The following is a 25259-nucleotide window of genomic DNA, read 5'->3' as shown; positions in this document are numbered from 1 at the left end:
AACCAATTTGACTAACAAGACGTGCGTCTGTTACCTATGTCTCTGACCTATTTGGGCTGATTAGCCCATTTCACTACCCTTTTGGATGTTATTATGTCATTATGGAAATGAGTAGAGGGCTAGAGAAGATTTCTTAAGTAGTTAACTCCATTGATTAGAGGTCAGTGGTGCAAGTCTTTTCAATTTAGTGGCACATTGTTGTCACAGTATTTGAGGAGGCTGCTGAACACTACCTCAATCAGAGACGAGGCATTGATCAATTATGTGATGGAGAGGCATTGAGGTGGTGATAAGCTCAGATTTCTCTACTCATTATGACCCCTTCATCACCAACCAGAACAGTTGGAGCCCCGATAAAATCGTCACTCTGGAAAAGGGCTCGAACAGGTCTTACAGGGATGTTAGGAATTGGATGATCGGATTTTCTATTTCTCCTCTTTTAAAAAAAACTTGAAATAGAATTCATAGAATTGCAAGTGGGTTGACCCACCTGGTCTCTTGTACTAATTGGGGTCTTTGTTTAAGGATAACATTCGTCTTTACTTTCTCAGCAGCCTGCAATGTTAGTCATTGCTTAACCTTTCAGTGTGTTACTGTATTAATAACCAAGGCCTACAACAACCTGGAATTTTAATACCCATACCAGACATCCGTTAGACTAATAGAGTTGAAATGAACGACATTCACTCTAATTACAGGAACTTAAAGGCCTCATTAAATGCATGTCATGGAATCCTTTGACATGTTCACATAGTTCATCATCGTCATGGTATTAACCTAACATCATACCTTCTCTGTTTTTTCTAACAGGTGCTGAATTAGGCTATGGTTTGCCCTGATACATAACGGTAAGAAATGACGTGTTAAAACTTCTTATGGCTGCAATCCCGGTAACGGGATCGATATGACAACAGCCAGTGAAAGTGCAGGGCGCCAAATTCAAACAACAGAAATCTCATAATTAAAATTCCTCAAACATACATGTGTCTTATACCATTTTAACGGTAATCTTGTTGTTAATCCCACCAAAGTGTCTGATTTTCAAATAGGCTTTTCAGCGAAAGCACCACAAACGATTGTTAGGTCACCACCAACTCAAAGAAAAATTCAGCCATTTTTCCAGACAGAGAGGAGTCACAAATAGCACAAACAGAGCTAAAATGAATCACTAACCTTTGATGATCTTCATCAGATGACGCTCATAGGACTTCATATTACACAATACATATGTCTTGTTAGATTAAGTTCATATTTATATCCAAAAACCTCCATTTACATTGGCGCCATGTTCAGAAATGCCTCCAAAATATCCGGAGAAATTGCAGAGAGCCTCGTCAAATAACAGAAATACTCATCATAAACTTTGRTGAAAGATACATGTTTTACATAGAATTAAAGATACACTTGTTCTTAATGCAACCGCTGTGTCAGATTACAAAAAGCTTTACGGCAAAACACAATGTTCAATAATCTGAAAACAGCGTTCAGCCACGAAAGAAAGCCATACAGTTACCCGCCCAAATTGTGCAGTCAACAAAACTCATAAAAAGCATTATAAATCTTCACTTTGCTGATCTTCGTCGGATTGCACTCCCAGGACTCCCACTTCCACAAGAAATGTTCTTTTTTTTCGGTAATGTCCATCATTTATGACCAAATAGCTATTTTTGTCGCGTGTTTGGTATACAAATCCAACGTCAGGGAAGCGCGTTCACTAAAACCTGACGAAATGTCCAAAAGTTCCGTAACAGTCCATAGAAACATGTCAAACGATGTATTGAATCAATCTTTAGAATGTTTTTAACATAAATCTTGAATAACGTTCCAACTGGAGAATTACATTGACTTCAGATGAGCGATGGAACGGAGCTCCCTCTCATGTGAACGCGCATGGTCAAAGAATGGTCACCTCATGGCAGACCTGACTAATTCTCCTCTCATCCGGCCCCCCTTCACAGTAGAGTCATCAGACAAAGTTCTACAGACTGTTGACATCCATATCTCGCTGTAATTTCAATGGGAGCTTGGTTGAAAATCTACCAGCCTCAGTTTCCACTTCCTTTTTGGATTTTCTCTCTGGTTTTTGCCTGCCATATGAGTTCTGTTATACTCACAGACATAATTCAAACAGTTTTAGAAACTTCAGAGTGTTTACTATCCAATACTAATAATAATATGCATATATTAGCAACTATGACTGAGGAGCAGGCCGTTTACTCTGGGCACCTCTGTGCACCTTTCATCCAAGCTACTCAATACTGCCCCTGCAGCCATAAGTTAAGAATGTATTACTGCCACTGTCTCTTCTTGTGTCCTTACACAATGCATTCTATACTCTACTGTGCTACTACTGTATTGTAGTACACTAAACTAAGTTTTAAGCCTATAGTTGTCTGCTGTACTTTACAGTCGGCCAAACTCACCCCACGTGTTTAATGCATCATGTCTGCTCTGAAGCCAAGCATTATGCAGACAAAACGTTCTTGTGGTGTGTGGCCTGTGGCCACAGCTTTGCTCATGTGATTCTCTAAGAGATGGTCATCTGATCATTGTCCATGTGACACATGCTGAGAATATTACAACTCCTACAACAGTTAATGTCGGCAGGACAATGTTACGTCTTCATTGGTTAAGATATCAACTACTAGACTGTATAACATTGTGACTGATTTGACTTTAGCTGACTACAGGTGAGGTTGTTAATCTGTGTTTCTTAACCTGGTTATTTTCTTTTCTCAGACTGTTAACAGAGCAAACAACCAGTTGACTGATTAAACTGAATGACTATGTCATCTATTTGTCAGGTAGCAGCAGCGCTTCCCAGACCATCCCCCCCAGCCAGCTACCCCACCAGCCCAGGCCCAGCCATGACAGCCAAGTCGTCCCTGCTCAAGGTGATCCTCCTTGGCGACGGAGGCGTGGGAAAGTCCTCCCTCATGAACCGCTACGTCACCAACAAGTTTGACACGCATCTCTTCCACACCATTGGCGTGGAGTTCCTAAACAAGGAGCTGGAGGTGGACGGGCGCACCGTGACGCTCCAAATCTGGGACACGGCGGGCCAGGAGCGCTTCCGCTCGCTCCGGACACCTTTCTACCGTGGCTCCGACTGTTGTCTCCTAACCTTCAGCGTGGATGACAACCAGAGCTTCCACAATCTCAACAACTGGAAGAAGGAGTTTGCCTACTACGCTGATGTCAAGGAACCTGAGAAGTTCCCTTTCGTGGTCCTGGGTAATAAGTTGGATGTGCCAGAGAGGCAGGTTTCGGGCGAGGACGCCCGCCAGTGGTGCCGCGACAACGGCGGCCACCCGTACTTTGAGACGAGCGCCAAGGACTCGACCAACGTGGCGGCGGCGTTTGAGGAGGCGGTGAGGAGGGTGCTGGCGCAGGAGGAAAGGGGCGAGCACCTCATCCCGACGAACACAGTGGACCTGCACAGGAAGCCTCGCTCTGGTGCCTCCTGCTGCTAAGGAGATGTAGGGTTGATTACCTTTATTTGACTCTTAAAGGCCCAATGCAGCTGTTTCTCTCAATTTAAAATGGGCAAAAATAGCTTTTTAGCAAAAAAAACTATTTCTCAAGCAAGAATTTTGCTAAGACTGGGAAAACTAGCTGTTTTATTGGAAGAGAGGTTTGGAACAGTTTTTGTTGTTGGTCTATTGACCAATCTACCGAACAGTGATGTCACCATTGAAAGCTGAAACTCCCGTCCATGCAAACCTGCTGATTATAATGTCCTGTGTAGATTGTATTTTCGACCACCAACTATCAGGAAATAAACTGATCACATTTCTTCACAGTTTTACAGTGTTCGTTTCATCAGCTGTTTATACAATATGGTATGAAACACAGGAAAATTAGAATTGACTGCACTGGGCCTTCAAAGAGACAGTAGGGGCATATTTGAACTTCTGCTGGCCAACTCTGGCCGTAACTTCTGAGTACTGTTGATACCAACGGCCACTTGGTTCAAGTTCTCCTTGTTAACTGTGGTTAATGCTTTCGTTCTGCTCTGTTCTCCCTTGGTTTACCCGACTGCACGTGCACGCAGACACACAGCCTGTTCATGGCATTATACACACCCACTTAGGCTATATAAGTTTTATCATAGACAGGAGTGCTCATAGTTGGGCCTGCTATTTGACATTCCTTTGCGCTGGCGAGTGTGTTTTATCAGTGACTACTACGATCAAGAGATTACTTTGTTCTGCGCTTGTCCTCCAGTAATCAAGTAATGACTAAATATTTACATTTTAGTCAAAGCAGACACCCTTATCCAGAGCAACTTACAGTAGTGAGTGCTTACATTTGATGTACTTTTTCATACTGGTCCCCTGTGGGAAACGAACCCACAACCCTGCCTTTGCAAGCACCCTGCTCTACCAATTGAGCCACATGGGAAATACTACATTGTCATCCCATCTATTAAATGGGCTGAATGTGCCAAATGTATATTAATATTGTTGATTGTTTAAAATAATCCTATTTTGTATTAACGTTAGTGGTGGTAGTCAGTACACAGACTTACTGAACTACAGTATGTGTTGGGGGGAAAACCAGTGGGTTCTGTCCAGTCTACATCATTGTACAAATGGAAAGAAAATACCAGTCAAACCCATTTCTCTGATTATTCTCACTTGGGCTGATTTTAGATTTTAAACCCACTCAACCCAGACATGCAAATTTTGGCTGTGTGAATTCGAAGCCGTTCATTGGCTGGATCGCGTTCTCTATAGAGACCAATGTTGAATGGACTCCCATCAACATCCATAAGTATGTCCAGCATTCATAATGACCGTAAGAGCTTTAACATGTTTAATCTCATCCAATTTCCAGATAAACTGTCAAAAGCCTTTCTATAGCCATGTTAATGTGTGTTCGTTAGGAATGGCAGGGCACTGAAGCATGTAGATTTGTCTTTTAGCTACAAAAACATTAGCTTTAATTAATTTAAATGTATTTACAGTCACTCACTACGCGAACTGGTGCACCCGAAGCCTCAGGATGTAAGTGCATTAGCTCGCCTAACTGTTCTCGGAGAGTTTGGAAATGAATGGCTTTTTAATGTTATGTTGCCTGGACCTGGACTAACCATTTAGGAATGGAGCAGCAAATCCAGGGCCATTGAGCCACAATTTGTTATAATAGGCTTTAGGCTGACTTGTGCCATCATGAGTTCTGTGTACTATAGCTCCAAGGAAACCAGTCGTAAATGCATACCAGTTGTTTCTATGTTTTGCTGTAAAACAAAACCAACCATGACACACTAAAAACTGTAGGCCTAATGTACTTTTGTTTTTATGTAAAAAAAAATATATCGTTGGTAATTTGACAAGACCCCCAAAAACAGTGATGTTACCAGTATTCAAATGCAAACCAGTCATTTCTATAGCAGGGTTCCCCAACTGGCAGCTGGCGGCACACCAAGATTTCTGAGCATATACAGTACCAGTCAAATGTTTGGACACACCTACTCATTCAAGGGTATCTCTTTATTTCCTACATTGTAGAATAATAGTGAAGACATCTCAACTATGAAATAACACATATGGAATCGTGTAGTAACCAAAAAAGTGTTAAACAAATCAAAATATATTTGAGGTTCTTCAAAGTAGCCACACTTTGCCTTGATGACAACTTTGGACACTTGGCATTCTCTCAACCACCTTTCCAACAGTCTTGAAGGAGTTCCCACATATGTTGGCTCCTTTCCCTTCACTCTGCGGTCCAACTAGATCATCCGTTCACCTACTCTGCGTCTCACAAAGACACGCCCTATGGGACTCCCATATTTCCACCAGTCTAATGTCCATTGCTCATGTTTCTTGGCCAATGCAAGTCTCTTCTTCTTCTTATTGTCCTTTAGTAGTGGTTTCTTTACTGCAATTTGACCATGAAGTCCTGATTCACACAGTCTCCTCTGAACAGTTGATGTTGAGATGTGTCTGTTATTTGAACTCTGAAGCATTTATTTGGGCTGCAATTTTTGAGGCTGGTAACTCAAATGAACTTATCTTCTGCAGCAGAGGTAACTCTGGGTCTTCCTTTCCTGTGGCGGTCCTCWTGAGAGACAGTTTCATCATAGTGCCTAATGGTTTTTGCGACTGCACTTGAAGAAACTTTGAAAGTTCTTGACATTTTACGTATTGACTGACCTTCATGTCTTAAAGTAATGATGGATTGTCGTTTCTCTTTGCTTATTTGAGCTGTTCTTGCCACAATATGGACTTGGTATTTTACCAAATAGGGTTATCTTCTGTATACCATCTCTACCGTGTCACAACACAACTGATCAAACATATTAAGAAGGAAAGAAATTCCTCAAATGAACTTTTAACAAGTCACACCTGTTAACCTCTCTTGGGTACGTGAGACGTTAGCGTCCCACCTCTTCAACAGCCAGTGAAACTGCTGGGCGCCAAATTCAAATACAGAAATACACATTATAAAAATTCAGAAAACAAAACATATTTTACATAGGTTTAAAGATTAACTTCTTGTGAATCCAACCACGGTGTCAGATTTTAAAAAATGCTTTACGGCGAAAGCATACCTTACGATTATTTGAGAACATAGCCCACTAGACAAATCATTACAAACAGTAACCAGCCAAGTAGAAGAGTTACACAAGTCAGAAATAGAGATAAAATTAATCCCTTACCTTTGATGATCTTCATATGGTTGCACTCAGCAGACATTAATTTACTCAATAAATGTTCCTTTTGTTCGATAAAGTCTCTTTATATCCAAAAACCTCCGTTTTGTTCGCGTTTTCTTCAGTAATCCACTGGCTCAAACGCAGTCAAAACAGGAAGACAAAAAAATCCAAATTGTATCCGTAAAGTTCATAGAAACATGTCAAACGATGTTTATATTCAAACCTCAGGTTGTTTTTAGCCTAAATAATCGATAATATTTCAACCGAACAATAACGTTGTCAATTTAAAAGGTAAACAAGAAACACACTCTCTCGGTCTCGCGCATGAAAAAGCTCTGTGACACTTTAGGGTCCACTCATTCAGACTGCTCTTACTTCCTCATTTTTCAGAATACAAGCCTGAAACAATTTCTAAAGACTGTTGACATCTAGTGGAAGGCATAGAAACTGCAAATTGAGTCCTAAGTCAATGGATACTGTAATGGCATTGAATAGAAAATTGATTTTTCTCAGATTTTCGCCTGCCAAATCAGTTCTGTTATACTCACAGACACTATTTTAACAGTTTTGGAAACTTTAGAGTGTTTTCTATCCAAATCTACCAGTTACATGCATAGCATATCTTCTGGGCCCGAGAAGCAGGCAGTTTAATTTGGGCATGCATTTCATCCAAAATTCCGAATGCTGCCCCCTACCCTAGAGAAGTTAATTGAAATGCATTCCAGGTGACAACCTCATGAAGCTGTCAAGGCAAAGGGTGGCTACTTTGAAGAATCTCAAATATAAAATATTTGGATTTAACACCTTTTTTGCTTACTACATGATTCCATGTGTGTTATTTCCTTGAACGAGTATGTGTGTCCAAACTTTTGACTGGTACTGTGTATAATTATTTTTTGTTGGACATAAGACTGTAAAAACATTGGCAAATCAGCTCCAAGTGATTTTTATTTTGGAAGTGTGTTCCAAAGTATTCCCGCGCATTATAGAAAAATACATGTGATCATATACAATTGTAAGCAAGGTTTGAAATTTGTTTTCGTCAAATATTCGATCTTTGGACTTCTTGTGGTCAATCTGCATTCTAAAAATAATTTATTTTCTGTCCCCCTGACCATCCACTCAATTGTTTTTGTCCTGTTCCAGTGTCTTGCATTAAAACATGAACCAACCTGAAACACTATAAATACGGTCTTAAAATGTTTTTATGTGTGTTGAAATAAAAAGTTGGCCATTTTAAACCTATGTTGAAGTAATGTGCTCCTTCTGTGGAGTGTGTCTGGTCTTCCACTGACCAATGTACTGTCGGTCAACTGTAGGCCAAATACACTGCTATCCTAATTTGTGCGGACCCCCTTCTTGGGGTGTAGGGTGAAGTTGCCCCTAGATGCTGATCTTGGGTCAGTTTTGTATTTCCCCCACTAATGGTTAAGTTTACGATTTGGGGGAGGGAGTGGATCCTAGATCTGTACCTATGGGAAACTTCACCCTGGAGCTTTCCTTGGTCTTAATCAATAGTTTTGGACTACCATTTTAGGAAATGAACAATGCTACATTTTTCCACCAGGTGGACTCCGCATCTCACCAAACTCTACAAAGGCAACACCCCAAGGTTGTCCCATCACTGTGGTTGAGGGTGAGCGCTGGGGCGCGTTCAGCAGGACGCAACATTTTGGAATGTTCAGATAGAAATAGGCTATGTAGAACAAACATGGCTCTCTGATACATAGAATAAGGAATCACTTCAGCTATATAAATGGCATTTCTATCTGCAACATTCTACAACGTTTGGCAACTGACTTGTTCAAAGCATATGTCATTCATCCCATTGCGTGTGTGTTTAACAGGAAGTCCAAACTTGTAAGAAAGCGACAGAAAGCAGCTCTTTCACGATAAAATATCGGTTTTACTAGAGAAGGTTACAAAAATCATCACTATACAGGAGTCATATAACTATTTAAAACTTTAAAGAAAAACAATAATGAAACAACTACAAGGTCTACAATGTCATCAAGGTACAATGGATATCTTTAAAAAAGAGTTGAGTGGGGGCAAACGCTGCCTACCATAGTTGTCAGTACAATTGACTACACATCACCTGAAAAACTGCAAAGACACAGTCATGTCGCCTTCATGCAATAACGAGGAAACGACAATACACCCTGACTGACACGCATCTTATATGAACCGGAACATGCGCTTGCCTACATCGACCTGGTGGCAAAGCACACTGTATTATATCAAACATAACACACATGGGAATATAGTCCTTTTTTCAGTATTTAAACGTTTGCACACGTGGACAATACCGACATGCCTTTTCATACGAAAGTTAAATAAATCATTGTTTCACTGGTGTGAGGAAGATAGCTTGGGACTATAAGGTTCTATCTGCAAAAAGATGATTGTGAGATAATTGGCTTTACAGTTTCGAGCCCTCGTTGGTTTGAATGGGGTCAGACATTTTATCTTGTATTCTTTTGAATTAATTTGAACTTAACATGGCTTGGGGTATTTAGAGTATACTGTATGTAGGTAGAGTACATTGAACAGAACAAGGCTATGTCACTAACTCAATTTAGACTAAAATGCAGATACCTTATAGTCCGAAGCACTTGAAGTACTCTGATCATTATTATAGAATAGGTCATGATAATCAAATGATATCTGGGGGGAAAAAAAATCATTCCTGACTTGTTATATTGTAAACATCCAAACGGTATCTGTTCATATAAACAGGCCTAAAAGTATGACAGATGAGTCACTTTCATTTGGCTTGCCATAGTAAAATAATTACAAATAATGTCAATTAATTAATTACTTTAGCACAGGGAAATATTCAGCTGCCTAAAACTGATAAAAAAAACATTGAAAACCATTTTGTACATTTTTTTTCTTCACATTTCAAAATGTATACAATACAAGCACCACCGCCATCATGACTCTGTATTTGCTTCCTTCTCACAACATACCGTTTTAAAAGATGTTACATTACTATTATATTTAATGCAGAACAAGTAATTGGATGCTAAACATATACTCCAAAAGGAAACATTTACATATTGGTAATCAAAGGTAAAATAGCATGGTTAAACATTGACCGTGCTCTCCACATTCAGGACGTGTCATTCAATAGAACTTCCTTTGGGGCGGTCCATATATTTACAGGTGAACTTCACCCCTTTAAGGGTGGACTTTTCTTGAGGAAAGTGAATGTATGATTCCAAAAACCAGGAGGAGAAAGAAATCCACCCTTCACAGTTGTGTACAATGAACACAATGAACAAACATTGGGCCTTTTGTTATGTTCACTTCAGCTGTGGCCTTGCCTTGTAACAAGTGTGTGCTTAATCAGTGAAGTGTTAGCCTGGTCCCAGTTAGTGGAGTTTTTATTTTGGTTTAGTACCTGAGGTATGTATAATGTATCACTTACAAACAGAACAAGGCAATCTGACCTTGAGTGTTGGTTTGTCCTGTGGGTTTAGAAGCAAGGCCATTTCCAGAGAAAACCTGCCATACAGAGGGCTAGGTGGAGGTTCACTAGCCTGGTCCCAGATCAGTCTGTGCTGTCTTGCCAATTCCTATGGTCATAATAACATGACAGTGACCATAGGAGTTGGCAAGACAGCACAAACAGATCTGGGACCAGGCTAGAGGTCCACCTGCAGGTCAAGGTAATGCGTTAACACTGCAGACAGCTGCAGACAGAACTGCTGCTTTGGGCCAACAGTCACGTTAGTGTGTCTGTAAGTGTGGAATGTGTCCAATCTGGTTAGGGTACAGCACATTTTTCTCCTCAGGCCAAAATGAAGAGTTACTTAACAGAAATTGCTGGATGTCAATAAAGGATTGGGAAAGTTAACGTAATAGTAGGAATATTTTCTATGAGAGGCACCCTGAGATGCTGTGTATGTAATGTATACATGGGTTTTGTAATTCTACTTTACTTTTTTATATTTTTGATACAAGCATTACCATAAAAAAAAGCAAAAAACTAAATCAGGTTAAACAGGGTTGCGATAAGATAACCAAAGGAGAAAAATACCAGAAATAAGAGAAGACCAGATAAATATAATAATAGTAAACCTGTCATACTTTGAAGTAGTATAAAAAAAAAACATTCATACATACACATTCGCACAATATATTCATATATATATAAAACACCAAAAAAACGGGACATTTTGTGGCACGCTTCCTCAGGAGTTGTGCAGACAGTGACCTTGTTGTTAGGCGGTTATTAGGAGCTGTGTTAGTGCTGTGCTGTGATTGGCTCAGAGCAGTTAGGCTATGGCAGCAGGGTTGCGCTCAGTAACGGTCCAATCGAGAGCAAACGTTTGCAAACAGGAAGAGATACCACCTAACCTGAGCTCATCCAATAGGAACTTCTCATATACCTGTTCCGTTTGAAAACGTTTGCTCCTGTTTGGACAAAGGACCTGATTCAGATTTGAGAAAAGTGTGCTCAACTCAGACTTTCGCTTAAATTGTCCATTGATGTTAATGGTAGACATGGGCTGTATTTCATTTACACAGGCAGTCCAATTCTGATATTTTGTTCACTAATTGGTCTTTTGACCAATCAGATAAGCTCTGAAAAAGAATTGATGTGAAAAGGTATGATTGGTCATAGGACCAATTAGTGGGAAAAAATATCAGAATTGTGCTCCCTGTGTAAATGTAGCCAACGTGTGACAATTTGAGTTGAGCGCACATATCTCAAGTCAGAACACCGCCCATAGTGAAGGAGACCCAGGTGTTGGTTTTACTCAGAAGGGGGTTGAAGGTTAGGTGTGAGGAAGGGGTGGTTGGCCGTCTCTTATGAGTAAGAGGAGTTGAGACCCTCCTTGGAGCCACCCTCCTCCACGTCGTCGTCCTTTGTCTTGATGTCCTGGTACTCGTTCTGGTTGCAGGAGCTCCTCAGGTAGGCCCAGTTCGCCGACAGGATCATCAGATAGTGGATCTGTGGGGGGGTGGGGGTGCATAGGGTGGTGGCCAGTGAGAGGGTTAGTTAGCCAAAGCGAGCTATATGAGTAGACGATACATATTTTGTTGACCAGTCTACCAGATGTCAAACGAGACACATTAGCATTGCTACTGTACAATGTCAGTATTTTTTGGTTAGGTTGGCTAGGTTAGTATTAGTAAATGACAGAAAACCAAGTCAGTTGGGATTAATCTTCTCCAAACAGTCACTATCCTAAAAAGAGAGGACAATGGTCTTGGTTTTCCTTCACATTTTATGTTTATTTTGCATAAACTAAAAAGGCACAACGTCTTTCATAACAAATATCACAAAAAGAGACTAGCCTAAACAGGTTAAAAAAGACTAACTTCAAGCTAGACAGTTGGAATTTGGGGGAAAGATATTAAAGTCTCATTGAAAAGAAAACTATATCCTTTGATTAGAATAACTACAGAATATTGTAGTAGCTAGATACAGCAACACAAATATTCCCTTCTTACACTGGCGCTGTCCCTTTGTATTGATAATCTATCCGTCCTCAATGCTATGTGCCTGCTCTAGTTGAATGAACTGGTCAACCTCGCCATAGACTTGACTGGTGGTCCCACATGGTACTGTACTCCTACTGTACTGGATCAGTACCTCTAGGCACATATCCTGTCTGGAGAGAGAATGGACCTCAGCCATGTTCGCTAATCATGCACTCACTAGTCCCCTCAGTGTGGTTTAAAGGCATGTGTTGCAATGGGGTTGGAAGCAAAGGCACACAGATCTATCTGTATTACGTTAACAGTCGCGTACGTTTCTCTACGTGCTGCAGTACATACTCTCCTCCGCACCCTCTGTCTTTCTTTCTCTTCATCTTTCTTTCTAAACTATCTTTCTTTCTTTTTTTGCTCTCTCACTTTCTATCCTTTCTCTCTCTTCTCTCATTCTCTCGCTCTCTAATACGGCTCGGAGAACTTTGTGGAGCGGCGGTTGCCGTGGCTCATAAACTTGAGAACAGCGTAGTTATACGTGGTGGCCATCATGTAGATCAGCTGGGAGGGAGAGACGAGAAGACAGACTGGGGTGAGAAACAAAGTCAATGACCAGGAGGCCTTTGGGAGGCCAGTGCTGTTCTTGGGTGGCATCTGGCTAGATGGTGCAGTACTGTACCTTCATATTGCATAGATCTACATCTATAAACAAAGTTAGACTGCCACAGCGCAAACAATTTCAGATGGCCGTCTATGTGCTGAATCTGCTCACACCCACTAATGAGCAATCCAAGTTTGGTAGAGTAGCTGAAAGGCATTAAGCCCTGTTGCCTCAGTGGAGAGCATGGCCTCATGACCCCATTACTGAGTTCAACGGCGTTCAACTAGCCATCACATAATGACAACCACACTGATTGGATAAAACAACTTAATTATTTGCAAAAAAATGATGTACAAATCATTAGCTCCACCTATGAAGACATACAGGTCTTGTTCTATCATCTCTGGTACAAAATACTGTATGGTCAGAGTCTTGTGAGGCATTCCTCTCCATTGGCCACAAAGTAAATGTGTGTTAGCCAGGAGCTCTTTCATCTGGCCTATGTCAGTGTGTGTCCAGCCAGAAGCTATAGGGCAGACTTACACCCTCAGGAAAACTGAGTCAGAACCATGAAGCGTGGAGGAGGGATTACCATGGCAACAGATCCGTGTACCATGGCAACGCATGCAAATGATTCAAACATGGGGAATTCGGGATATAGGGCATCCAAAGCTTACCAATGCAATGAGGGTGGCGCCTGCCCCAGCACACGCAACAATGTACAGGTGGAAAGACAGGTAGAACTGGAAAACATGGAGACCGATCTCTGGTTAGTGATGATACTTTGATTGACACTCATAAAATATGTCCTTTCCACAATCAGCCTCTGTATAATTAGAGTACAATATTTTTGCGCTTTTGACAAATGTATAAAACGTCTTCTTTTTTTTCGACAACAAAAAAAATAAGTAGTGAATAGGAAGGTTTATATGATATTCCTATTATATGAGGTTCATGAAGGTTCATATGATGTGCATAAAGATTTACAGGAGGAGGAGGGGGTTGCCGTTCTCACCTCGCTGGTGCTACAGATGTCTCCTAGTGTAGATCCGCAGGCTTTGCCGGGTGTCGCATTCCATGGAATAATACCTAGACAATCAGGAACAAGAGATATCGGTTAGAACCAACAGACAGGCCCTATTCAGCGCAGAGTGGTCAATCACTTCACTTGTACAACATTTGTTGGAAAAACCTGTTGAGTTGACCTCGTGTGATAGTAAACGTTAACTGTTTATACCATCTGCCATTAAAGTGGACAGATGGTGATGACGCACTGCTTCAGGGTGATGGTAATAGTTATAAACACGATATAGATGTCGGTGCAGTAAATGACTTAAACACCCTATAGATATTGACATGTAAAGGCTAAGTGTTATCAGCACCTGTAGCGAAGGCCTAATGTTAATAAGATACATCCTACCACTGCCAAGTGGACGTACGTCACACTCCTTGCATTAGGCCCTCATGCAGGGCTATATCCTGATGTGGAGAATCTATACATGGACGTGTTCTGCTGGATGCTATAGGCAGAATGGCCTTCATATGAAGATGGGTCATACTCCATACTCCAACCAGGTTGAAATGTTATTACACGGACCAGTGTGTGTGTTACTGAGTGACACTCACCGTACTGCCTGATGTCCACACAGATGGAGTCGGGATCGGTGACGTTGGCCATGGGGGACTTCATGGCAGCACAGGTAGTCCACATGTTGTAGAAGAGGAAGACGGGAATGGCTGAGAAGCCAAAGATACCCAGGAAGGCCAGGCCCAGGATATACGTAAGGAATACAAACTGATGAAGAGGGAGAGGAGTTAGTGACATAATCACCCTCGTCGTAATCCCCATCGTTATCATCATCATATAAGCATTTCGCAAAACACCCGCAATAACATCTGCTAAAAATGTGTACGTGACCAATACAATATGATCATCATCGTCATTTACCATCATCCTCGTCATCATCATCATCCTCGTTGTCTTGATCATCATCAGCCTTGACATTGAAATCTACTGCTATACCTAACATAACACTGTACTATGTATACGTATCCATCAGTACGACATCACCTAATGACAGAGGATATTTATAACCAAGCTCGTCCTCATCTTCATCACCATATCGTCATCCACATTGCCCTGATACATGACACAATACTGGTTAGAAGGGTGGAAAAAAAAGTTTCATCCGACGTTAGCTTGACGACACTCAGGAGAATACAACTGTCCTCATAGCAGCCTTAAAGGCTGATGTTACTGAACATCTGCAGCAATTACACTAATCAGGCTATAGAGCACAAACTGTGCCAGTTACCCTCCAGGGTGTGTGTGTGTACAGCTGTATGTGTGGAAATGCATGCACGTCATGAACGTCATGTGTGCGGTTGTACGTGTGTGCGCATGTATGCATGCACGTGACTGTATATGTGTGTGTGTGTGTGTGTGTGGTTGTGTGTGTGTGTGTGTGTGTGTGGTGTGTGTGTGTGTGTGTGTGTGTGTGTGTGTGTGTGTGTGTGTGTGTGTGTGTGTGTGTGCGTGTGTGCGCGTGTGTGTGTGACCGTATTTGTTGTGTGACCATATGGGTGGTGTGTGTATCATGTTCACCGTGCTGTGATGCAGCGCCACACACGGTGGTCTTGAACTGGCTTGCAGCCCTTCTTGACGGGCGCTGGTGGTGTAGAAGCCCTCAGCCCAGCAGGATGATCCCATAAACAAAGAAGAAGGAGGCGATGCCATAGATGACGTACTGCATGGTCTGGATTCCTGCTCGAGAAACACAGTCATACAGTAAAACAATGTGAAGACAGGCACATTCATACTTGAATAACTGGATAAGACTTGTTCAAAGACATATACATTTACAACTTTCACAGACACCACCCCCAGACACACACACAACAACTTACACGATGGTGAGGGTGGCGTGGTCAGTGGGTGATCTGGGAGAAGTGGTTCTCCAGCATGGTCAGTGTGCCGGTCAGCGCACACATGACCACACCCGCAGAACAGAGCCACGCGAGAAACAGAGAATGGTGCCACCAGCGAGGCGTAGGGGCCCGCCGCGCAGACACTTGATGCAGCATTCGAAGCAACCTGCAGGGGGAGACAGAGAAGCACTTGCTTAGGAGCAAATAACTAACAGTTGTCAATTGTTTTTTGTATGTTGAGCTACATTAGCCTATAACCAAAACCTCTTGCTACATTATAATTAGGCATACATTGGAAACTATACTATGTATGTTTTTTGTCCTGGAGAGCAACCGTCACTACTTAATTAATCATGGAATTAGTGAATTCATAAATGCTAAATGTGACCGATTTAGCAGCCCATTGCATATTGACTGAGAAAGGGATTCACTGTATGCTTGTAGCCTGAAACCCTTGGAGAAGCTTTCTTGCTAACTGTGTGGAGTAAAAAAGGCTTTGACAGAAAAACAAGTCACATTTACAGTGACAGATACAGTAGTCTCACGGTCTCCAACAAGAGCCACACACTGTCTCTCTTTCATCCATCTCAACCATATCGGAACCATTTTCACTTCATCATTGCAACTTTCCCAGTTAGAATTGACCACGCTCAAGCACCCAGGAGTGTTAAATATTACATGTGCACCGTAGTATCAAGCTCCTATCTTCCTCTCTACCCCCCCCCCCCCCCCCAAAAAATGATCCTTGTCTTGTTTACTTCATAGAGAAACATAACACAAAGCACTTTGGACCATGGCATGATATAATGCACGTCTAATTCTAAATGAATCCCTTTTAAACCAGGTGTGCAAAGTCAAATGGACGGAGGGCCAAATAAAAAATTTAGCTACAAGCCGAGGGCGGAGGTTCGAATGTTCATTGAAATTTTTTAAATGACGCATTATAGTCTAGTGAACCTAATTGAACCTACTGAAAACCTACGGCAATGGTGTTTTCTGCTCAGACTCACATTTAAAAAGAGTTGCCTTTTTTTCTGGGCAAACTTCGTCACAACTTTAATCATGCAGTTTTGAATGAAATCCCCTCCGAAATGGCCGGGCCTGATTTAGCGATCTCTTCTGCCAAAATAAAACTGGCTCTTTGACAGCAGCCTGGCTTGTGATTTGGCTTTTTTGAACGAGCCTGTGAGATTTGAGGCTCGTTTTAATTCCTCTGCTTTTTAGCCTTTGTTCCATGTTCCAGTATTCTATGTTTTTGTCCGCGTGTTCGTTATAATGTCGTCTTCAGAGATTAATTAGTACTTTCTCGTACCGCCACACTTTCTCCACCAACAAGACACACAGGTTTTCCAGCTACTCCGTGAACATATACTCCGACTCCCACCTTGTTTGAAACCCCCGGTTCTCAGTGTCCACCTTCCGTTTTGCCATTTTTGATGGGTATCTGAAAGTTAATTTTACTGTGATGCTGACGACTGCTGTGCCAATAAATATTGAAATGAAGCAGCCTACTGCTCGGTGCGTCACCGTTGCATTGTGGGAAATGTAGTATTGGTGCGTGTAAAAGATCTGCGGGCTGCCGGCTTGCTGCGGTCTGCGGGCCGGTTCTAATAATAAATCAAGATCATCCCAGGGGCCGTAAAAAACCTTCTCGCGGGCCGGATGTGGCCCGCRGGCCTTGACTCTGACACCCCTGCTTTAAACCAATGGCATAAATAATGCACAGTCTAAATAAATGATTGCTACTTATTGTCAGAGCAGTGGTTTCTGGGCCACAGGCAAACAGACCTGGGCCATGTTCATTAGGCACCAAACGGAAGAAAACAGACAAACAGGGAGGGACTACCTGAGCTTGTTTTCGTTTTCCGTTGCAACACGTTTTCCTATGGTGGGCCCTAATGAATACCACCCAGATGTGTGGAACTGCCGATAGCTCAAATCCTCCACAAGCACACAGAGTGGTCAGATCTCCTATTGGACGTTCATAATACGTATACAGAACCAATGCTAACCAGTGCTAGCACCACGAGATTCTATCATTAACCTTTGACTTCACGCATTGCTAGACTAGATCCCTGACCAGTCCTCTGTGCACAGCACCCAGTCATACCATCTAATGGACACTACTAGTTCAACAAAGGCAGGATGAGAGAGTTATGATGAGAGGGGTATGCTATATTAAATACTGTGTCATATGGTGAGTCAACGCTTTGCCTATGGCAGCTACAAAACCCAAACTCTATAGTGTAGCCATGACTTCTATTCTTTTTGTTTTGTTTCAAGACCATTAAATCTGACGTCGCATTGGCAGTGTAATGAAATGAAGGACCATTGTGGGAGGCAGTGGAGCGGGTTTGGCAGTGCTATGGTTGCTGGTTCCTCGGAGAAGGAGGCAACAGCAGTGTTGTTAGAGGGGAAAAGAGAGAACGAAGGAACGAAAAATGAGGGAAAAAAACATTACATTGAAGACAAGTGTTAAGACTTATGTAACTGCGCATTATAAATAGCTCCGCATTGCAAACGTGGGACGTTACTCTGGGAAGATTTTGCACTCCCTTACATGTGCCACTGTTTCCATGACAACCTGCTCCAATTGGCATCTCTCACACTAATTACAGACCGGCAAATTTCTTCAGGAGTGTTATGGCTCTTTCTTTTTCAGTTATTCCTCCAAATAAACAAATCCATTGTGATTTTATATTTTCAATTTTGGAGGATGTACCCATAGTTTATTTTATAAATTCAATTTATGAAGCTGAAATGAATGTCGGGACAGACCCGACTGAAAAGAAGGGGCCTATAGGCTATTCCGTTTCTATAGTGACGGGTGACAGAGTTGACTGTTAATGACATCCACATGCCAACATCAATGGAATCCCATAATATCAGGCAAAGCATTTAGTCGCCCTCATTAGTGTTGCTTCCAACTGACGATTCACAGGACTATGGACTTCAACGTCAACTGGATATGAACAGTTTGTTACAGGCATTGAGATAAGAGTTCTACAGAATATTTCCAGACAGCACTAAGGTTGGCTTATCCAGAAAACACAAAGGGTTAAACCTAGGAGGCAGCTGCTGCTGAGCGAGAAGCTGAAACTCCAAGATGAGGCGTTGGTTGGTTGCATAAGAGTACGGAGACGGAGCAAGCGTTGCATAATGGATCTCTATCCCATTAATGTTAATGAAGTACCAAGGCAAGGCATGGATGGATGTGAATGGGGCACTAACTCCTCTAACATCTCAGCAGAGAACCTGGCTAAACGACCAGAACTCAAAGGGCGTTTGTCGAAATTGGACAAACAGGTCGGGCCCCCCCTGAGTCTTGTGCCCCCTTGTCAAATGGAATGTTCCACCAGTACTCCACTTCCTGCTTTAAACGAGGGGCCTCATCCGGGGCTAGGCTGCTTGTGGCGATGCCAGCTGAGCTGAGCGTTTATCATCACAGTTAAAGTGCCCTAATGGGAAACAGAAAGGCATGAGCGGACGGCCGCGGCGGAGCAGAACGGAAATCGATGGGCTATTCGTTATAGGAGAATTTAGGTGACAGAGCGAGGTCGAGTCCATCTCGCTCACTCTGCCCTGCTCTCTCTGGGGTGAAATATGAGAACTACAGGGCCCCAGTAGAGCTGGCACAAGGCTATATGGACATATAGACACAAGGCTATATGTCTGTATGCCCAGTAGAAATATAGACAGAGGCCTCAGACCAGACACAAGGCTATATGTCTGTATGCCCAGTAGAGCTAAGGACAGAGGCCTCATACCAGACACTAGTTCTCCACCTTCAATGATTCCCATGTTGTTTGGGTGGAATCTGACACTATAATAAAACCAACCTTAAACCCATTCAGAATGACAGAGTATGAAATACTATGGGTATATTTACGATTATAAACTGGGTGGTTTGAGGCATGAATGCTGATTGGCTGACAGCCAGGTATAACAAAACATGTATTTTTACTTCTGTAATTACATTGGTAACCAGTTTATAATAGCAATAAGGCACCTCAGGGGTTTGTGATATATGGCCAATATACCACGGCTAAGGGCTGTATCCAGGCACTCCATGTTGCGTGTGCAAAGAACAGCCTTGCATATACCACACCCCACCGGGCCTTATTGCTTAAGTATAGCCTTTGCGTTTTGTGAAAGTATGGGAGCCTATGAGGCTACAGTTGGAGAATAACAGTGGCAAAAATAGGAAACTGTCTTTCATTTGTGGCCTATTTTTCTGCCAGCAGCGAGAGAAATAGCAAGGCCCTCCAAGGGCTCTCTCACCAACCTCTTTCAGTACATGTGGTTCTGCTGTAAGAAGTTCAGCCCACTGCTTTGGTGATGCCAGAGAGAGAGAGAGAGAGAGAGAGAGAGAGAGAGAGAGAGAGAGAGAGGAGAGAGAGAGAGAGAGAGAGAGAGAGAAGAGAGAGAGAGAGAGAAGAGAGAGAAGAGAGAGAGAGAGAGAGAGAAGAGAGAGAGAGAGAGAGAGAGAGAGAGAGAGAGAGAGAGAAGAGAGAGAGAGGAGAAGAGAGAGAGAGAGAGAGAGAGAGAGAGAGAGAGAGAGAGAGAGAGAGAGAGAGAAGAGAAGAAATCTGAGAGATAGCGAATGGGGTCAGAGAGAGAGAAAGCAAGATGGAGAGAGAAAAACAGAGATAGACAGAGAGCGGAAGCAAATGGGAGAGAGAGAGAACATGTAAGATGAAGTGAGAACGAGAGAGAGTAAGCAAAGAGCATTTTTTTGGCCCGGGGGCCAGTGAATAGTGGTTGCCATGGCAGCATGTTACCCACGACCCAGTTGAGTAGGGCCTGTAGCTAGCTGACTACATCCCTCCACGGCTCCTCGCTTCCCTTCCCACGCGTACACAGCAGAAGGAGGTGAACTCCCCCTCGGGGTTCAGAGCAGAGGGTTCAGGGATGGGGACATGACTCTCAACCTCAACCTGAGCATGGTCTGAACGTTGTTCAAGCAAAGTGAGACTGAACAGGTAGAGGAAAATGTGCGTGGTCCAACAGTGGTCTGAGCACTCTTGTCAGCCGGTCCCAATTCACTCTCTACCCCTTTCCTTTGGCACTTCAATGCAGATCTGTAAGATGGAAGCAATATATCTCCACCACTACACTGCTTATACCTATCCAGACACTTCAGATCTGCAAACATCAAACAGGTAAGGGCGGTGAGGGAGCGAATTGGGACCAGCTGTGAGAGTACACTAAAGCTGTTGTGACCGCGTTTAGAGCGACAACAGACAGAGAGAACTGTGGCTGTGTGACTACACCTACATCATTTATTCATTAGCCAGGTGATTGGTTTTGGTTTTATCCCATTTGGAAAATGGGCCATCCCCAGCCAGAGGAAAAGCCACTTTAACGTTCATACATTGATGGGTAAAAAACTAAAGTCCTGCAAAAGGACACATCTATTTAAAATAGCTACTGTACTTGATAGTTTTCCAAAGGATTTTCCTCCTCCAAATTATGAGTCACATTATGACACGACTAAATATGAGACGTTACAGTGACACAGCTTAAAGCAAATGTACGACATATTTTTCAACTATACATTGACTAGTTTTAGCGTCTAATAAAGTCGGTTCTCTTGCCTCATGGACTATTCCAGTTCAGAAGCTCCGTATTCATTATAGGACAGCTTCCTCTTGCATTGCGGGAAGATTCCTAACAGAGCTCTGTGGATCACCAAGAGAGACACATCTCCTCTCTACAGCAGGGAAAAAAATGGCTGCTTCAATGAGGCATTGATGAAAGAGAAACCCCATCTGTTCAAAAAGTGAACAGGCTTGGGGTAGAAAAACAGGTACACGACACGTGTCATGATTTGAGATGATTAGAATTTTGGTAAATGATGACTAATACTTTCAGCATGTTCTGATATTTTAGGCTACTCTGTGTTTCTCACGTAGATAGATGTATGTTTTATCCTTATTCTACAACTGCCAATCACAATAATATAGACCAAATAAATATTGTGAAATCCAACGTTTTTAACGACACATGACAGCATGTTTCGGGCTATTTCTGTCGGATATCAAAGGACGGTACAGTTAGAGGATCACATGTGAAAAGTGACCTTCATCATACTTCTCTGCCATATCCAGAGAACCCTTCCCCCTGAACCTAATCTGGTCTACATCCTATAGCCAAGTCCTTACCCTGGTCCAGCATTAATATGAAGGACACCGGGCAACAAGGTCAGTATCTGCTCACGCATAAGTAAGTGTAATGAAGTGTACAGCTTTTAAATCCCCCCTCAGCACTTGTCTACTACACTCCTATAATTTGATCAATCCTTCATCCCAGCAGTGATCCCTAACCGTGTGCACTTACTGTAGCCTTCACTCTTTAGCTGTCTGTCTGCCTCCCTGCCTGCCTGTCCACCCCCATCAGCCAGTGTACTGGTATGGGAAGTCTGGGATAAACCTAGCCAGCTGTGCAGGGGACTCCCATCATACACTTATGCACACAGAGAACTAGCTCTATGCAGTCAGGCACATGACATACAGTGTACATCATGTACAATATACCCAGCTAGCACATTAAGTTTCTTGGAAGTTGTGGGGGAAAATGTTGGTTTCCCATTGATTCTGGGAACAAAGCTATACGTTTCCTGGTCGGTAAAGCTGAGAACATTCAGCCTATTCTGGGAACATACATTTTTACATTACAGGGAGGTTGAGAACATTTTACTATTATTACCTGAAAGTTGTATCAACTCATTTGCTTAGGCATTAATCATGCAAACACATTTATTGTGTATTGTGGCACGGCATCAGTGAGATTTGAACTTCTGATGAACTTCTGTTCTCTATCCATGGATTTAGTCCACTGCGCCACCAGGATGGAGCTAGCATGCCATGTTATTTTTTTTTTTAACTCAAAGCTGTTCATTTTAGTCTATTCAAACAGACCCCATTTCAAAGGAAACAAGCACTCATTAAGATCAGATGTGGCCAATTAGTGGGTGCGGCCAACACACCTAAAAATACTTAACAAGACAGAGGGAGTTTTGTTGAGGCTGAGAATAGAATGTTCATATTTTTTTATAATATTCTTTGAACGTTACTAGCATTTTCGTGCGGTTTTTATGGAATGTTTTCCTAATGTTCTGAGAACATAGTTTTAAGTAGAACCATGAGGAAACCTGCAGAAAACCTTATGCTAAAGTACAAAAATTCCCACAAAAAAAAACTTTTTAACGTTCTTGGAACAATTTGAGAACGTTACTTTAAATAGAACCCTGAGGAAACCTGCAGGAAACGTTAGACTGAAATTTCCACCTAAGAAACATATGGTTCTCAGAACATTATGTGCTAGCTGGGTATCCTGCACCATTCCCAGAACATTATGGGAAGGTTGTATGCAAAATAACCAAAGGACAACCATGCTCTCACCAAGCTCTAAGAAACTTATGGTTCTCAGAATGTTATGTGATAGCTGGGGAATCACGTAAACACACACACACACACGCGCAACACTGAACCATGCATGAGCGCACTAGCAGTTCCGGACAACTGTGTGATCACGCTCTCTGTAGCTGATGTGAGTAATTATTTTAAACAGGTTAACATTCACAAGGCCGCAGGGCCAGACGTATTGGAGCAAGTGTCTTCACTGATATTTTCAACTCTGCCTGTCCCAGTCTGTTATACCCACATGTTTCAAACAAACCACCATAGTCCCTGTGCACAAGAACACCAAGTTACACATGCCTCTCCCTAATGTCAATATTCCTAGTAATTTTTGTCTTATTTCACTGTAGAGCCTCCAGCCCTGCTCAATATGCCTTAGCTATGTTCCACCCCCCACACATGCGGTGACCTCACCTGGTTTAAATGGTGCCTCTAGAGACAAAACCTCTCTCATCATCACTCAATGCCTTACCTCCACTGTACTCACATGCTACCATACCCTTGTCTGTACATTATGCCTTGAATCTATTCTTCCGCGCTCAGAAACCTGCTCCTTTTACTCTCTATTCTGAACGCGCTAGACAACCAGTTCTTATAGCCTTTAGCCGTACTCTTATCCTACTCCTCCTTTGTTCCTCTGGTGATGTAGAGGTTAACCCAGGCCCTGCAGCCCCCAGTATCACTCCCATTCCCCAGGCGCTCTCATTTGTTGACTTCTGTAACCGTAAAAGCATTGGTATCATGCATGTTAACATTAGAAGCCTCCTCCCTAAGTTTGTTTTATTCACTGCTTTAGCACACTCCACCAACCCGGATGTCCTAGCCGTGTCTGAATCCTGGCTTAGGAAGGCGACCAAAAAGTCCTGAAATTTCCATTCCAAACTATAACATTTTCCGACAAGATAGAACTGCCAAAGGGGGCGGAGTTGCAATCTACTGCAGAGATAGACCTGGATAGTATGACAGAACTCTGCAGGCTGTGCCCAAACAATTAGAGCTTCTAATTTTAAAAATCCACCTTTCCAGAAAAAAGTATCTCCCCGTTGCCGCTTGTTATAGACCCGCCTCAGCCCCCAGTTGTGCCATGGACACCATTTGTGAATTGATCGCCCCCCATCTATCTTCAGAGTTAGGTGACCTAAACTGGGACATGCTTAACAACCCGGTCATCCTACAATCTAAGATAGATGCCCTCAATCTCACACATATTATCAAGGAACCTACCAGGTACAACCCTAAATCCGTAACCATGGGCACCCTCTTTGATATCATCCTGACCAACTTGCCCTCTAAATACACCTCTGCTGTCTTCAACCAGGATCTCAGCGATCACTGCCTCATTGCCTGCGTGCGTAATGGGTTTGCGTTCAAACGACCACCCCTCATCACTGTCAAACGCTCCCTAAAACACTTCAGCGAGCAGTCCTTTCTAATCAACCTGGCCTGGGTATCCTGGAAGGATATTGACCTCATCCCATCAGTAAAGTACGCCTGGTTGCTCTTCAAAAGTGCTTTTCTCTCCATCTTAAATAAGCATGCCCCATTCAAAAAATGTAGAACTAAGAACAGATATAGCCCGTTCTGCATTAGCATCGAATAGCCCCCGCGATATGCAGCTTTTCAGAGAAGTCAGGAACCAATATACACAGTCAGTTAGGAAAGCTAAGGCTAGCTTTTTCAAACAGAAATTTGCTTCCTGTAGCACTAATTCCAAAAAGTTTTGGGACACTGTAAAGTCCATGGAGAATAAGAGCACCTCCTCCCAGCTGCCCACTGCACTGAGGCTAGGAAACACTGTCACCACCAATAAATCTACAATAATCGATAATTCCAATAAGCATTTTTCCACGGCTGCCCATGCTTCCACCTGGCTACCCCTACCCTGGCCAACATCTCAGCACCCCCTGCAGCAACTTCTCCAACCCCCCCTCCCCCCTCTTCTCCTTCACCCAAAACCAGACAGCTGATGTTCTGAAAGAACTGCAAATCTGGATCCCTACAAATCAGCTGGGCTAGACAATCTGGACCCTCTCTTTCTAAAATTATCCGGCAAAATTGTTGCAACACCTATTACTAGCCTATTCAACCTCTCTTTCGAAAGGCAAGTTAATAAACAGATCACCGACCATTTCCAATCTCACTGAATCTTCTCCACTATGCAATCTGGTTTCCGAGCTGGTCATGAGTGCACATCAGCCACGCT

The 25259-nt window shown here is 42.6% G+C and overlaps 2 protein-coding genes across 3 annotated transcripts in view; one reads left to right on the top strand and one right to left on the bottom strand.

Annotated features, from left to right (window-relative positions):
* LOC111970885 (ras-related protein Rab-9A-like) overlaps positions 1 to 7906 on the top strand; it is a 21958-nt gene extending 14052 nt beyond the window's left edge. Inside the window, exons 3-4 of the mRNA XM_023997623.2 lie at positions 811 to 848; positions 2805 to 7906. Of these exons, the coding sequence (XP_023853391.1) occupies positions 2868 to 3473 (606 nt within the window). The 5' untranslated portion in view covers positions 811 to 848; positions 2805 to 2867 and the 3' untranslated portion in view covers positions 3474 to 7906. The remainder of the gene's footprint in view (positions 1 to 810; positions 849 to 2804) is intronic.
* LOC111970880 (neuronal membrane glycoprotein M6-b-like) overlaps positions 1 to 25259 on the bottom strand; it is a 178180-nt gene that overhangs the window by 136324 nt on the left and 16597 nt on the right. The window lies entirely within an intron of this gene.

Source organism: Salvelinus sp. IW2-2015, linkage group LG12 (genome assembly GCF_002910315.2).
Source record: "Salvelinus sp. IW2-2015 linkage group LG12, ASM291031v2, whole genome shotgun sequence".
Taxonomy (NCBI): Eukaryota; Metazoa; Chordata; class Actinopteri; order Salmoniformes; family Salmonidae; genus Salvelinus; species Salvelinus sp. IW2-2015.
The sequence above is the reverse complement of the archived record's forward strand: the minus strand, read 5'-3'. Positions and strand labels throughout refer to the sequence as shown.